General features: G+C 37.2%; 1 protein-coding gene across 1 annotated transcript in view; it reads right to left on the minus strand.

The window, feature by feature from the left end:
* The window catches only part of ctnna2 (catenin (cadherin-associated protein), alpha 2), a 436,402-nt gene that overhangs the window by 101,969 nt on the left and 316,474 nt on the right, over positions 1–17,959 (minus strand). The window contains exon 8 of the mRNA XM_057332819.1: positions 2,909–2,989. Coding sequence (XP_057188802.1) covers positions 2,909–2,989 — 81 coding nt within the window. The remainder of the gene's footprint in view (positions 1–2,908; positions 2,990–17,959) is intronic.

Genomic DNA, 17,959 nt, shown 5'->3' on the forward strand with positions numbered 1-17,959 from the left:
TAAAATCATCTTTCATGTACAAACTGACTTCACCATAAGATGCAAGACCCATTTATCTGTTTGGGAATAATGGAAAAACAGCACATTAATACAGAAAAACTCTCCATTCTACCACATTAATGGCTTTTGAGTCTGGTGTGCGACCCCCTTAAGACAAAATAAAGACACTGCACTCATTTTGCTGTAGTGTAAATATTATGTTTGGGCAACATGAAAGTCTCTGGAATATTGTGTGCCAGAGGCAGATGCTGAGATGTAATATTATAAGTGTAAACATTATGAAGATGCAAAAAAATGCTAACAGTAAAGTGAAAAGACAGCAGTGCAGTACGGTATGATGTACAGTAATTACATAGTCGGTAACACTTTATTTGACGGGGTGTTCATAAGACTGACAAGACACCTTTATAATCATGACATGACATATGTCATGAATACGAAGGAGATTTTATGCATGTTTATGACAGCTGTCATTAAGTGTCATTTGCTCATTTATGTATTTTTTAATGCAAAGATGACATTGTTTGAGATGTCTTTGTTATGACAACTTGACATAAAGCAATACATCATAATCTCAGTGTCTTTGTCAGGACAACTTGACATTACCAAGACAACATAACCTGTCATAAACATGACATAGCAGAATAATAATCAAACTTAAGAAACTACGTAGCTTTATGGATTAACATTACATAAAACTGTCATGTGGTTGGTTTTGACATTGGCTGTCATGAGGCCATTACAGTCACATTTATATTTATGCATTTGGCAGATGCTTTTATCCAAAGCGAGTGCTTTGCATTATACTATACATTTGTATCAGAGTACGTGCAATCCCTGGGATCGAACCCATGAAAAAACACAATGGCAGTCAAAAGTGCCCAAGAACTGTTTGCTGGCCTACATTCTTCAAAATGTCTTTTTTTTGTGTTCAACAGAACAAAAAAAAAATGATAAAGTATTTTTTCAATGGGGGGCAAGATCTGTTTGGGTATAAGCATTCTTCCAAATATCTTTCTCTGTGTTCATCAGAACAAAGAAATTTATACAGATTTGGAACAACTCGAAGGTGAGTAAATGATGACAGAATTTTTATTTTTGCGTGAACTATGCCTTTAATGACTGTGTTAACACTTAAGTTTTTTAATGACAGGTTCAATTTGTACCACTAGTTGAGGTCAAGAAAAACATTAATGTCGCTGTTATAAAACCATTTAACAGACTATTAACACTTAATGACATTTTAATGACATGTTTAATTGAAAAAAGTGAAAATTATTAGTAGTTCAGTGGTTAGAGCATGGCGCTAGCAACACCAAGGTCATGGGTTCGATCCCAGGGATTGCATGTACTCTGATACAAATGTATAGTATAATGCAATTTAAGTCGCTTTGGATAAAGCGTCTGCCAAATGCGTAAATGTGAATGTGACTGTAATGGCCTCATGACAGCCAATGTCAAAACCAACCACATGACAGTTTTATGTAATGTTAATCCATAAAGCTACGTAGTTTCTTAAATTTGATTATTATTCTGCTATGTCATGTTTATGACAGGTTATGTTGTCTTGGTAATGTCAAGTTGTCCTGACAAAGACACTGACAGATTATGATGTATAGCTTTATGTCAAGTTGTCATAACAAAGACATCTCAAACAATGTCATCTTTGCATTAAAAATCACATAAATGAGCGAATGACACTTAATGACAGTTGTCATAAACATGCATAAAATCTCCTTCATATTCATGACATTTGTCATGTCCTGATTATGAAGGTGTCATGTCAGTCTTATGAACACCCCGTCAAATAAAGTGTTACCACATGGTCAAAGTATGGTTATAAAAGTGGGTAAATGCCTGATACATGAATAGCCTACATGACAGAATTTTTATTTTGGGTGAACTGTCCCTTTAAATGTACAATAGATGCAAAGTTGAACACGTTTAACAGTTTAGCTGTTTCTCAAGAAACCTCATGTGTTAAACACGTTTCTGTAAGTAACCCATATGACGAAACTAGAGAAACTAAGCAGAAAGAGACCGTGCAAATAACTTTAGCCACACAAAGGAACACTTACTTACTTTGACATAACTGTCATGTAACACTCCTGCATAATAGTGTGATATAATCCTCAATCCCTACTGACATTTACTGAAATAAAAAAACAACGTTTCTAGACTGATAATGGCAGTCTAAGTCAATGCACCTCTGTCCAAACCCTTCATGCTTCAACTCTGATTCAAAACTCTCCTCCATTGTCATGGTGACGGAGAGAGAAAAACGAGCTGATTGCTGGAGTCAAGAGGATGAACCTGTGCTTCTTGACTTGGAGAGAAGCTGGTGTTTCATCCTCTCATGGTTATGTCTCACTGTGTCCGAAATACCAGGAGGTGTTTTTTAACACCGGCAGCCTCTCAGAGAGAACTTTTCTTTCAAGCACTTAGTACAAATACAGCAGATTGTTTTATTGGGTCGTTCAGTGTTTTGCAGGACCTTTTTAACTTTGTGATTTTTCGTGATTTAAAAAATGTATGTATATGGGTAGTTGACAAATATACCGTACATGTATCATTTGGTGTGACAGGAAAATTTAGTAAACATCTTTTTATATTTATATGTATATTATTAATATATTATCATATTATATTATTAATAATAATATTTATATTTATAATATTAAGACAATCTTCATTGTAAGTTTTTTTTCCCTCAATTCTTATTTTTATGTACAGTATATTTGTCATCTACCCATATTTGGATTTTTCTTATTCTCAACTATTTCCATAGAGTCTAAAATGTGATAAATTTGAATAAAAAACTATAAATTGAGTATATATTCACACACCATTCAATGCACATTCTTGTCTTAGTCTGATCTTCAAGAAACTCAGCAGATATAGATGTTACCTGTCTGCGGAGATCACGTGTCTTCTTGGTCATCTTGTCGATAGCTGAATTCAGCAGGTCTCCTTTTTCTTTTCTTCCCGTCTGCAAAAATACACACACAAAAAAAGATGTTACTTCTATAATATTGCCATGTCATGTCCTGCAATACCACACCAGAGGAACAGGCAAAAGTAATTAACAAATCAAGGAGGCTGAAAGTGTGAAGTTAAACACGCTGTTGTTGGCCTTGAGTGAGGTTTGGAGATGAAGGTTCCAGGAAACCTCTTGAAGCACCCTTAAATGCCTCTAAATATAGACGCCAAGGTCATGGGTTCGATCCCAGGGGATTGCACATAGTCCGAAACAAATAAAAGCCTCTGCCAAATGCATACTGTAAATGTAAATGTAAAGACTGTGTTTCTCCACAAAAAAAGCTTTTCTAAAGACAGGTCCGAAACTCCCAGTGATTAAACCTGTTCAGCCTTACTAAAGCCATGTGGCGGGATGCCGGTCCCTGTAGCCTGGAACGATTTGAAAGCAAAGTTCAGAACGAAGTTGCATGTAACTCCCATATTCCTTCACTGCTATTCTATAGAACGAATTCCCTTTATTTTTTTGGTTTTTTCTTCCTAAAATTTTAATTTTTTTTTTTTTTTTTTTTCTTCAAGTTTTTCCTACTATGGTAGTCAATGGTTGACAAGAATTGTTTGGTTACAAGCATTTATATACTGTAGATTCGAAACAACGCGAGGGTAAGTAAATGAAGGAATTATTATTTTGGGGTGAATAGTCCCTTTAAAATAAAACTGATTACAACAAAGGAGCTTACATAAAACTTACGTAAAACAAGAACTCGGCTTCTCTATTATATTGCTTGCATAAATCATTTGAGTCTCTGAATGAATCTCTTATTCAATCATCTCACAGTGTGACTTCAGAAAGGAAATGAACAAATTCGTCCAGGATCACGCTCTCTGAATCATCAAACCACAGGTGTTGAAAGATAATGTGGATGTTCTCACTGACCCACTCGACACGTGTGATGCAATATGTTAATGACAGGCAGTTAACATCATAAGAGAGAAACAGACAGTGAGGGGGCCTGTTAGATACTTTCAGAGAAGTCGCAATATTAGAAACCGTAATCTGATGTTGGCTAGCTGGCTGGCTGGCTGTTTTTCTGGTCTCCCAAAGGGTTAGTGGCTCTAATTTTGTACCTTTTTTTCTGAGAAACATTATTGTTATGTAAACGAGAAAACTAGATATCCTTGAGTATCTACTATAGTAGTCTCAGCCTTAGACGTCACGACGCCCAAGGACCATTGGCTAAACGTCTGATGCATAAGGCACACTTTTCTGGAAACACTTCAGCATGTTCTAAGTCGTCATCTGATAGGTTGAATTTGACAGGATTTTCCGGGAGATGTATGTGTCATATTCTTTATCGTTCCACCTGAAAACATCACGAAGCCGTCTGATCAAAGAAGTAAGCTGTTGTGTTCACATCGGTTGTAATAAGAATGTCTCACGATCGAATAAACGCTTCATTCCTAAAAGTATGCGAAGATCACAGAATAAACTCATAAACGTTGTTACTGTGAGGACATTTCCACGCCTCTAAACATGATGCGGCACACAACCCAAACTTGACTGTTTGCTTTACCTGTCAGTCATATGCCCACTTGGCCAATGAAATCAGCCAAAGTTCCCAGACCTTCAGTAGCAACTACAGCTTTGTTTTCTGGGCTTCTGTAAAGTATTTAAAGGTCCAGTGTATGAAATGAAGTGGCATCTAACGGTGAGGTTGTGAATTGCAACCAAAGGCTCACTCCCCCCTCCCCCTCCCTTTCGAAGCACTACAGTGGCTGACACAGAACTAAGATGTAGTCAAGCTTTCTATTCTTTTGCCGAAGGAGCTAATGTTTTTACGAAACACGATCCTCCAAAAAATTACACATTGAACCTTTAAGTCTGAACTGATCCCAGAAAATGTGAAATTATTATAGTCGTTTTTTCTTCCACGTCGGTCTATTATTATGGTTCAAGTAAACTAGCCCATTAATATATAAATTAAAGTGAACTGTATTGTGACGAGGGAGGCGGGACGAGAGCCGTGGGAGGAGGAAGAGAGGCCAGTGGCGTATCTCGTATCTCCCATGGAGGAGATCGGAAGCATAAAAGGCCGAGCGACAGGAGGAAACGGCGAGAGAGGACCGGGCCCGGACATAAGTTTGTTTATGTTTGTGTGGCCGGCAGTCGACCATGAGGTGGCTGCCGGCCTTTTTACTGCTGATTTATTGTTTATTTATTTTGATTAAAAATGTCGGAATGTTCTCCGGTTCCCGCCTCCTTCCTTCCCTTTTATTGAGTTTGTTACATGTATATAACGGGCAGATGTTTTTTTCCTTTTGGTCTCTTTATTTCCTCGGAGCGGTTCTCGGCCTGCATACGCTGCAGTGTGTACTAGCCTTTAAGCCGTCGCTTGAAAGTCAGGCTTCGTGAGATGCACTATATGTCTGAATGCCCCTGTTGCCTTCTGTTTGACTGTTTCTGTGGCCGATGCCCTCAAAAATGGATTATCTTTCCCTGTCATGGTGAGCTGGTGAAATGTACTTGGGTTGAGATGAGGACGGCTGCTCTTGTTAGCGAGTAATTAAAGATTTTGCAGTGGTGGCGGCCATCTCCCTTAGGTCCGATCTGCCAGACAGCACACAGCTGGTTCCTGTGTGTCAGTGTCAGAAGAAAACTCTCGCCGTGGATGACAACACATGTCCCATCTCTCTCTCTCTCTCTCTCTCTCTCTCTCTCTCTCTCTCTCTCTCTCTCAGCAGTGAGACTGCAGGCTGTTGCACTGTTTAAACACGGACAGTATTCTATTAAATATGAACAGCAAGACTGAAACAGCTAAACGTCTGCAAAAAGATGCTCTAATGGTCAAAATGTTTGAGAGTGCAGGATTATGCAATGCAGAGAGGTTTAAGACGCCATATTCTACCACTTGGAATCAGATTTAAAGTTAACTCTGAGGTCATCTACGCATATGCTACTTTAGCACACTACTAAATGTTAACAAAATACATTTATATCAGATTAACCACCATCAAATTTCTGGTATTTCTCTTTAGGGAGAATGGAATATATAACTGATTGAAATAACTAGGCAACAATACAAAAACAATTGTTCAGTTTGTTCATAATATAAGTTCTTTGTGCATTAACTAATGTTAACATAAAGAGTCCCTGAAAAAAAAGGAAATACTAAAACTGGATTAATAAATTCCATGGAAGTACTGTTTTATGTTAGAAAGAATTTTAAAAAGTTTTTTATATTTTCAAAACAAACAGAACCATAATGTAAATTGTTACACCCTGTCTACACCGGATATGACACGGCACGTAAAAAAAAATTAGAACCCGTTATAATTTTAAATTTGGTCCACACTGGATGCGGCGCAAAGCGACAAGACAAACCCATTAAGAAGAAGGGATTTGTCGTTTTTGCGGCGCGACGCTCGCGTCTGTTGTTACTCAAATTATTGTCAAATCAAGTGTTTTCTGGGATGAGACGCAGCAAGTAGCAAAACATGGTTCATGACACCTAAACAAAGTCAATCAGGCACTTTAAAGGGATAATTCACCCAAAAATGAAAATTGTGTCATCATTTACTCACCCTCATGTTATTTCATACCTTATAAATACCTTATAAATAAATGTATTTGTTCTGATGAACATAGAGAAAGATATTTGGAAGAATTTCAGCAATTTTCTGTTCCGTAACATCATTAAAATAAATTATAAGTAGTCAAAGGTGTCCCAGAACTGAGTTTTCCTAAATTCTTAAAAATATCTAATTTTGTGTTCAACAGAACAAAAACACATATTTTTTTCTACTATGGTAGTGGACGATGTCCCATAACTGAAAATTTCTAACATTCTTCCGAATATTTTTCTTTGCGTTGAACAGAACAAAAAAAAAGTTTGAAAAAACTTGAGGGATGACACAATTTTCATTTTCGGTAAACTATACCTAACTATACCGATCCAACAAATGCCAACTAACACCAACAAACGCCAACAAACACCAACAAACACCAACATTCTACATTTTCATTGATATTGATCAATGATGTTTTACAAACATGTTTTTGGAGTTCAGTGTGAATTAGCCTTTATGTGCAGGCCTAACTTCCTTTTTAAACAGTAAACAATAAGAATAAACTGTTCGTAATATTCACCTACCCAATGTGTAAATTCACTGAACTAACATTTCCACAACAGTCAAACCAGCTCTCTAACTTCAAAGGAACTCAAAAACATGAATGTTTTTTGAATAAACATGCAAATGTAGACCGGTGAAATGTCAGATTCAGTCCAAATAAGCATTATTCAAGCTGTATAATGATCTCTGTGTAGATGTTTTTGGTCAGGCCTCAATTGATATTCAAAGCAGTCTGTTAATTAGGCTATCTGCTATCATTCGGGCGATGACCCTCAAAATGAATTATGAATGCGGAAGCCATGATAACCTTTAACAGATCTGCCATTTCAAAGACTATCTTTAAAAGCAGCATAAGATTTTGTGTGGCACCACAGAGTGCAATTAGGGGGGCATGGCAATAACACCATCATCCCCCCCCCCCCACCCCATGAATACCTTTCAGCGGTGCAAGAGAGAGGAAACTAATTTAACAAAACTTTCAATTTAAATACCTGATTTAAAAATTATGCTAAATTAACAAATTAATGACCTCTTCCATCACGATACTGAGATGAATTCCAACGTTTTCATTATTGTCAATGTTGACTATGGGGCAAAGGCATCTGACCGGAGAATTGCAAATCAGAAGCAACAGCTGAAACGGCAGAAACTGTTGAATTCGGTTTGAACGTTATGAGATGGCTCAAAATTAATGACCATGTTGCCAAGCAACCGTCCTCTAGCGCTGCCTAGATGTTATTAATACACATGCGGTGCGAGCAGCATCAAATTGGCTAGTTCAATCAATATTCCTAAAGTGGATGAAGAGGTGAGCAAATCCCGACGGAATTCAGAATCAGCAACCCGATGGAACAAGACACCATCTGAAGGCATTTCCCTTTGTTCATCTGGCGCACCGTGTCGTCTGCGCCATCATCTGGATGTGAGTCTGGCAGAGGGGTTAGTCAAAGATACGGCCTACAGGATTACTACGAGAATAAAAAGGCTCTGCTTTCTGAAACTTAAACATGAATTTATCAAAAGGTGGAACGTCAAAGGCTGCTGGTAGACGGTGAAGCTCAATGTTTCGTTTGTTTACTATTGCCAAGTATCCATTTCTTGAAGGGCTATTAAAATCATGGTTTTGGCTAGTAAAACGGCATGCTGTACCTCATGTGCCATACATAACACAACTGGAATGCTTCCAATGCCAATACATGAGGACCCAACAAAGTAACTCCAGCACTTTTAGTCTGTCTTTTAATCTTTTATCAGAAACATGATCCGTACAGCAGGAAACAGAAGTTTCTCGGGGCGAGACAACACACTTCCCCCTCTTTGAAATCTGCACATGTCAAGAAAATGATATATACATGGACAGCTACATGGAAAAAATGGGCTAAAAAGTACGTTCAAGAATAGTTTTGATGTTTTCACGGAACTCAAGAAATAATTCTCGACGCTTGCTGTTTAATGTAAGAGTTTCCGATATACACTGGGAACTCCAGTTTAAAGTCATCACACTTGTGTTGGTAGATTTATTACACCTATACCTGACGGCTGATGTACCTCTTGCAGTCTGGAAGCAGCCGAGAAAAAATCAGCGGCTTTACATTAGTTCTATATTAGTATTTGATGATGCACAACACAACATACTAATATCTGAAGGTTGTTTGTGAGGAAAAGAGATTGAAGTGGTCTAAAAATGCCCGGACCTTGCAGGTATCATATATTTGGCTTTATGCAGTAATCAAATGCAATTTTTTCCGAATGGACTGTTTTATAACTTCTGACAGATACGTCAATTGTTGGTTTAATTGAAATAAGACAAATATAGATTTACAAACGAGACGAAATAGGGTTTTGCCTAAGAATAAAGGATGTATTTTAGTAAGAAGAAGTGTACTCTCTTTCACGTTTGTAAATGGTTTCTGTGTTCTCTGTAAAATAAAACAAGAAAATAGAGCCAAAAATGCACTGACGAATGAAAATGTTCTCTTTTTTCACCCTAAAGCCAGTTAATATAACTACAAATGGCTACAAATTAGTGTATTTAAAAAAAAGATTTAAGTGCACGGTGATTAACAAAATGCAACTCAGGGGTTTGAGTATTGTTTATATGAAAGCATAAGTTTTTTTCTTTGGGAAATTTAAAGCGCTACTACCATATATAAAGCTTTCCTTTGCATTACAAAATTGATTGTTACAGCAGTTTTAAAGATGTAAAGAAATATGTCAATGTCAATGTGGTTAACTTGAGGGGGCACATATAATCATGTACTTGTGCCTGATCTAATACATGATCAAGTGAACTACTAAGGAACTAATAAAGTATTGAGCTTAACTATGAAGTTATTAAAACAGTAAAAATGTAGTTTTTAAAGTTTAGTTGATCTTATCTTTCATGTCAAATCAAACCTGTAAAGTGTCAGTCAGGAAAAGTTTACGTTTCCAACTTCTGCCTTCCTTTCTGGACATCAAGGTTAACGCATTCTGTCGCTTCTCTCCAGCTATAAACATTATTGTTACACATTAAGGGAAAAATTGCTTCAGTCAAAACCAGGAGATAAGAACGACCCAGGAGAGCGGTTTAAAGACCTGCGCTGCATGCTGTTGCTAACCCCACACCACTTACAGCCAATTTAAAATAGAATTACAGCTCACCTCGCCATGGCCTTCGGAGAGACTGAGGACGTTGAGGAGCAAAAGAACGATATGAAGTATACCTCTTGCTAATGCTACATAGCTACATTGTCCATTAATTAGTACCTACATTGTAAAACTTTGCTGTAATTTTGCAGCAGGTTTGCGAGTGTCTTACTGTAGATTTGATTACTACTTAATGTTTTCATATTCGTAATGTTTTTAATTTGAGTTCAACTTTACTGTAATCAAAATTAAAGCACTATGATTTTTGCAAGCAATATGGTCTCATTACTAGCATTAGCACAGCAACACTGACATTCTTCCTAAGCATTTTTGTTTTGTTTTCTAGTAAGAATATTTAAAGGGAACCCGGTGTATAGAGAGATGTATGGCTTAATGCGTTGTAATAGCCTTACACTACTAGCATTTGTCGTTAGAAACACATCAAATATTTTCACTTCTTAAAAAAAACCTAAATGTAATACTCATTTTAACCTAAGGAGGCCGCCATGTTCTTTTTCGATGACGTAAACTGGTTGCATGCACAGCTAGGCAGCCAAACCAAACACCGACACACTAATCAGTTCTTTAGTAAATATAAGGTTCTATAGGATAATAAATATATACATACTGTATATATATGTATATATATATATGTGTGTGTGTGTGTGTGTGTGTGTGTGTAACAATGTTCACAGCAAGAAAGAAGGAGGAGGGAACCGGCGAACGTTGAACAACAAAACTTTAATAAAATAAACAAAACGAAAGTAAAATGCCGGCAGCTCCCTCACGGTCGACTGCCGGTCACACATAATAAAACATAACGTAAAGTCCAGGCCTGGTTCTCTCTCGTCCTTTACTGTTGTCGCTCCTCCTTTTATATAATGCTAAAAGAAGAAAGAAAGAAAATAAGATGCTATTTGGTGTATTTTCCTACATTTTAATATTGTTTGTCAGAAACAACACAAATATGCATATTAATAACCAAAATCATTTTGAATTTATCATATACACGATGTTTTAGCCATTATACAATGCATTTTATCCAGATTTTAACTTTTTGATGTTGATTTATCAACATCAGTAACCTAACGTTATTGTCTTCTCTCCCTCGGTCATTAGCTGACGGGGGCTAATATTCACGTGTGCTCTAATACAGAATAAATAACCAAACCGCAAGCATTATTATTGTGTTTATCAGTATATTCTCATAATGTATAAAGTATACGATTATGGTGGATGCTGATAGTCTTAAATAGTCTTAAATGTCTCAAAGGCGGTAGTTTAAAGCTATGATTTAACGAACGCTCACCTTGAACAGACGTCTAATACTGAACGTGTTCTTCTTTTATGGCTGGCAGGCTGGCTTGTGTCAAGAGGACATACCGCCACCTACTGTCCGTGTGTGTTTGTATATCTGATCTTATGTTTTACGTGTCATATTTTACTGTTATATATGGAAAACGTGTGTGCTTCTCTGTTGCGAAAGAGAACAGGTTTAGTTCGCAACCATTTGACATCACGGATTCTGACGCAAAAAAATGGCAGCCTCCAAGTAAAAATATTTTTTCAAAGTTTATGAATACTGTGACAGTTACACTTTTTTTTAATTTCACAATTATAAAGTCAATGCCATTGTTCATATATTAAGCCATACATCACTCTATACCCAGGGATCCTTTTAAAACTTCTTAAATGATGATACATTTACATGACAAGAAAAGAGACCTAAGATATTCAGTCTTGTTTTATAAAAGAAAATATTATGTATATTATGTTTAAAACAAAATTGTAAATTAAATCTACAGTAAGTTACTGGCAAAACTGCTCAAAACTACAGCAACGTTTTACAGTTTACCTTTTCCACAAAGACAGGACACTTCCGATGACTAAAGCTTCTTTAGATATGTTAGACAAACTAGCTAACGTAAAACTGACTTAGTACAAAAATGTGATTTTTTTAAAAACTCAATCATTTAATCATGTTTCCTAAGCAGCTGCAAGAAATAAACAATTAACATAATTCAACAAATGCAAATATTGCCGCTGTCCTTCTAAAAACTTGGATGTCCAAATTAGCTGTTTTTCAAGAAAATGGAAAAAACACTGTACTTTTTAAATGATTTATAATGTGTTGTCAAAGTTAACAAGCACTTTTAATACTTTTTAGTGGTTAGATATTTGCAAAACCTAGAGACAAACATAAAAGGGGACTAGTAATAATGATTTATGTCAAAAAATAAAAACAGAAAATATGGAGATACAAGTTTTTAGACAGCAGCGATCTATTAAAAATACACTACCATTCACAAGTTTGAGTCACTTATTCACTACTTATATATATTTTTCACATTGTGTAATACTAGTAAAAACATAAAAAGTAACTATGGAAATTATTTTTTGACAATTTTGTCTTAATTCACCCTTTCACTACAATTAGCTAAATTTATAAATAAATAAATAGAGCTTTGAACATTTTTATTTTAACTTAGGTGATTAAAACAGTTGATTTTAAACCTTTAAATTGTAGTGTACATTTATGGGAAAAAGTCAGTTAATAAATAAACAAAATAAATAAAAAGACTACATTTTATATTGTATTGAATATATATATATATACTGTATATATATATATATATACCAAATTTTGGTAACAGGATTACACAAACGTAAAACCTCAAAAAAATGAAAATAAAATAAAACAGCTCTCCAATAAGGAACTGAAATTAAAAATATAAGCATATACAGATTTTCATTTTATATTGAACCATATAGATTTCCAAACAGAGTTTAATGTCTCATCCATTTTACTTAGCAATGTCCAGGATCTGGGTGTAATAAAGATGTTTAAGTAGACTGAAAGACCAAATTAACCTAAATCTAATTATCTCCTTGCCAAACCCACACAAAAATCCATAAAATAGGGCACAATATACAGTATTATTATAAAGTGTTCCGTATTCATTGTTTATAGCCTGTATTTCAAATGTTGCACTGTATTGCATTATGTTGCATCGTAAAGGGATAATATACTGGCAGAAAATTACATGTAAATATCATAGTTGTAAATCCCGCTCCTCATAACTATATAATAAACCATCAAATATCTTCTGATTTACTTTGTATCAGCAAATGTGAATTCAAAACCAAATTCAGACCCAATTCCTGTTGGGTTTGATCTGATGCCAGTGTGCGATGCAGTTTGCTTACGTCTGCATTACTCGGCCCGAGGCGCTGCAGCAGCGTTACTCAACCCCCTATTGCTTTCAAAGCCAAATGCTAATGTGTCATTTACCTGTCACTGGGAGGTTAAGCCGACTTAAAAAGAAAAAAACAATTAAACAAATAATGCACTTAATTCAAATGTATAATGGGATGACAGCTGACCTGTTACATTAACATGCAGCAAAGCCAGCAAAACATTAGCAAGCATTTTCTCTTTGATGTATAAAATGTAGCTACATGTTAAGATAAACAAAGACAGCCTCTGGCTATAGCACGTTACTTAAATGCGTTATCTGCAAATGCCTTATAGACCAATACTATTCTAACATGAGCATTTTTAAAAGCTAAATTTATCTTTTGGTAAAATTGATTAAAACACAGATGATTCATCTTGTAATCAGGGCAAAAATAAGCTTTATATACCACTGCCAAGTTTCAAATTATGGTCGTGCCAGGCTTTGATAAGAAATAAGAGCTATTAACTAACAAAAGAACCAGCTGTTCGATAAGTCATATCTGAGATTCCTGTTTCAATAGCACATGCAGGACACACTCATAGATCATGCAAAAGCTTCAATATTTAATGTAAGAAATACGTTTATCATTCATAAAAAAAATCTATTTGGACTTGAATTCTCAACTGAATCTGTGTGCAATACAAGACTTACAAGAAGAAACACTCTCAAAAACGTTGCTGTCCTCTGTAAGGAACCTGAGGTCTTTTGTGCATTGGAATACCATCTGTATCGAACTGTGAACAACTTTTTTTTACTGCTGTAGAGGCAGCCATCAACAGACCACATAAAGGTTGAACTCCCACAAACAGAATTGACAGAATAATACCATAATATCACTTCTCATAAATAATCCCCTCCCTTCTCTGCACCTCTAGAAAACACACTAGATGTTCAGGGACAATACCAACACTGAAGCGTTCACATTTTGTGTTTTGTTTTCTCACAAACCATTTTACTGTCAGGCTGTTGAAATAAATTTTGGTCCCCCGATAAATCATCAGAAAATCACCGGGCGAAATGAAGGCGTGGACGACGTGTGCAAGCACAGGCCATGTGAATCATCAACACCAGATATAAAGACAGGAGACGAGAGAGAGAGAGACAAATGTCGCGTTTACTCTACATAATAGGATGTTAGATCACAATTAAGATGCGTTCAGCGCCACAGCCGTAATTCACATGATCTGCCACTTTGATGGGGCCTTGTCGAGGTGTGGAACAATGAGGATATTGTGATTACAAGATTGAGAACAGAGTCGAGGGAGGTGACGATAGTCTCACCCTTCTGCTTTGAAAGGCACTGCTCTCACTAAGCGCGACAAAAGCATGCCCATATTCTCATGCGTTTTATGAGATGTAATCCCTGATTCTGCTATGCTATCACTTGGTGAGAGAGTCAAAGACCCGCAAAGAAAAGATTATTTTAATAAGGGTATTTTGGTGTAATTACACCAAGGTTTGTACTTGATGAGATGAGTGGGTGACGGAGAATTGCCTGGTGCGGATGTGCAAGAGAGGTCAAAGAATGGCACCGTACGCACATCATTCCATTTGTTTGCGTGAGTTTTGATTTGCTTTAAGAAGCGAGAGGACGTTACATCATAATCTTCACATCGTGCTACACGTGCTGATTCACACATCAATGAGTTGGGAAAATCTTTGTTAGGTGAATGTAAATCCTGCGGAGGAGATCAAAAGAACGGAATTGTTGCAAGCCAGATTTGAACTTTGTTACCGTGAGAGCACCATGTCTCAATGTATAAGCACTGCCAGGCTCCTATTTAATTCCGAACGAATCCTTCCGGTTAATTCGGTGTAAAACTGTGTTAATTCCTGGCTAATTCTATGCTGACTTTTTATAGCGTGTTTTCAGATAAATCCCACAAATTTGCATACTAATCGCCGTATTTTGTTCTTGGAGTGCCAGATTAATAGTAACGGCTTGATTGTCTGCCTGCGCTACGTGAGGAATCATATTTATCATATATTTCGCTCGCTGGTACTCTTGCGTGACTCCTGTGGGCTTTGTAACAACTCGCGGTGGCCATGCATCAATGTGTCACAATATAAATAGGCACACTTAAAAAACGGACTGAATTTAAAGTTCTGCGCTCAGGTACAAACGAATGCACAAGAGTCAGCTGCCGACAGACGAAACAGTGTTTAACAGACGACAGCTAAGCCTGAAATAGATTAGGGCTTTTATAATACATCAAATAAACAGCGATGGCATTTTGCTTATATTTTACAACAAAAACAGGAGGGTGGCGTACGGGAGGGCAGAAAACGCATTTACAGAGCATCGCAAGTCTCCGGAGCATCGAAGAGTTTGCAAAACAAATTAAATGTGACCGCTTGATGGATGTATTCATTTTTGATGGTCCCTGCTGATCATAATGTGGCGTAATGCAGATGTTTAAAAATAAACCTCGGCTGATGCGCTGATGCGTGCTACGGGATCTGAGGCCTGTGCAATGCGGGGGGGAAGAGTCATTAGGCCAACAACAAAACCGGTTGTCTGGTCCTGCTGCAGAGCAAAGTACACAGCAGCCATGCAGTCTGAGGAAGGCATGAACTGAATGGCAAGTGGGTGCTTGAGAGAGAGAGAGAGAGAGAGAGAGAGAGAGAGAGAGAGAGAGAGAGAGAGAGGTCAATGAGAATGAGTGAACAGCGAAACAAAGACCTACAATAATGAATGAGGAAATGTTGGAGGAGTCTGGGAGTGCGGCTCTGTTTTTAAGTTCTGCTGAAAGGCTTGAAAAGAACTATTAGCCAGACAAAACAGGAGGCTATTTTTTGCACATGGTGCTCACCGGTGAACCAGGCCAGTGACACGACATGAGCAGCTCACTGAGAGAAACAAAAAGCAACACGAGAGTTCGTTTCCAAAATGAGATAACTCAGTTTAAAAAAAGTTCAAAAATCATGTTTCTAACATTTCCTTCGCACTACGAATGATGATTGGTTGAATTTTGGCTGAATGTTTGTATAGTGCTTTTCACAATGAATATTGTCCCCAAGTCGCTGTACTGCAAGGTACCCCCCCTACTCGTCCAATACATCCAACCCCCCCCACCCCCCCCGTGAGCAAATTTAATTTTAACAGATTCAAACCTTGAGCCAATGACTTTCCTTCTTTATAACTGGATAAAATCATTAGAACACGACCCTATGAAATAGAAGCAGAGCAAAGCTAGATATATCAGTATCAAAATTCCCTGCTATCTCCAGGTTTCACACGACTGTGGAATATCTGGAACACCAACTGTGCAGTACTGTACCGTTTGTACTCGGTAGAAATGTCTGAACTGAGATCCAGTCTCCTACTTTTTTTCTACTGCTCTTTCTGTCTTACATACTGTACTTATGTTTATTCTGACACAACACACATCACTCCCACCATCCCTCGGTGCACACATCTCATGCTTTGTGAATCCAGTGCCGAGATGACAAATACAGCCTTGAATTTGAATACACACAAACTTGGATAGCAGAAAACCGCTCCGTGTGCAGACGCCCTGATGTCAAGACTCAGGGGGAGCCTTTGCTTTCCTTTAAGGAACTGCTCCTAATACAGGTTCATAATCCCATTTCATCAGTTCATTCTCCCCTGACGCTCCCTCTCTCATTTCATTTTTCCTTTTGACTTATGGATCAGGGTGATGGAGTGGGAACGATGCAGCTCAGAGCAAGAATTTCCACCCGAACCCCTGGGGCTTGTGGGAAATATCAATTCCCGCCACTGCATCAGACAAATCAGACAGGCTCCTACTATTAGTTCACAGCTCGCGGCTCACTTTTTCTCCTCTCTTCCCTTCCCACACTTACTTTCTCCTTTGATTTCTGTTCTCCCACGTGATAATGCACAAAGTGCACGCATGTGGTCTCATAAAAAACACACATGCACAAACACAACTGTTGGATTTGATCCTGCATTAAAAGTGAGGAAGAAATGGGAATGTGCAAAGGCAGAAACTGATGTGAACGTACGCCAAACGTTTTTTTGTGCACCTACACGCCAGTGCACACCTACTAAATTTTCTAATTACTGGAGGGTAAATAACTAAATCACAAATAAATGAGTGACCACATTTACATGTACAGTATGTAAATGACTCACAATTTAGATTATATTATGTAACGCTATTCTGAATATCCACTGGAAGAGAATATGTTATATATATATATATATATATATATATATATAGGCATCAGGAGCACATTTACAATAAAGGTAAAATAGAATAATAATAATAAATGTGTATAATAATATGTATTATGAATAAATATGTATTATTAAATGTAATAAATATTAATAATAATACATATAATTGTTTATATATTTCTTGAGTAATACATAAGTAACAAGTTATATAAATGATATATAAAAAATAATAAAATAAATAATATGGTAAAAAGACACTCTAATGGCATCAGATTTGGTTCTGTCATAATACCCAGCATTCCAAAAGGTCTAAGCTCAACCTACGAACAGAAGAGCACACAACAAACAATGTATTTACTGTTATTTTACTAGCGTGCCTAGTTGGCAGGAGAAGGTGAGCGTGCTATTACACTGCATCTGCGGTAAAGGCACATGCTCGTGTCTCATGAACCTGTGTCAGCACAACGGTGTAAATCACACTCGCTTTAGTGATAGATGACACCCACTGAGGCTCCAGACAGCTTTGGCTTGCAGTTTGTAATGGAGAACAACACTTTGCTCAAACTCTAAACAGTTGGACGGAGGGATGTTGGAAGGATTGTCGGTAAAGGTGTGAGCTAAACAGCCACTTTACCTGCCACTGGTATTCTGATCACCGGGATCACCGAGCGTGTCATTTCTGCACCACCAGAGGGACCAAATGAAACTGCAATCTGTTTACCGTGTAGACAAGTGGTCACCACCATGTTGTGTTTGGGATGCTAGGTTTCTAAACAAGCTTAAACAGCAAGCTACATTGGACTTCCAAGCTGATTTCCAA

This window comes from Triplophysa rosa, linkage group LG4 (assembly GCF_024868665.1).
Source record: "Triplophysa rosa linkage group LG4, Trosa_1v2, whole genome shotgun sequence".
Lineage (NCBI taxonomy): Eukaryota > Metazoa > Chordata > Actinopteri > Cypriniformes > Nemacheilidae > Triplophysa > Triplophysa rosa.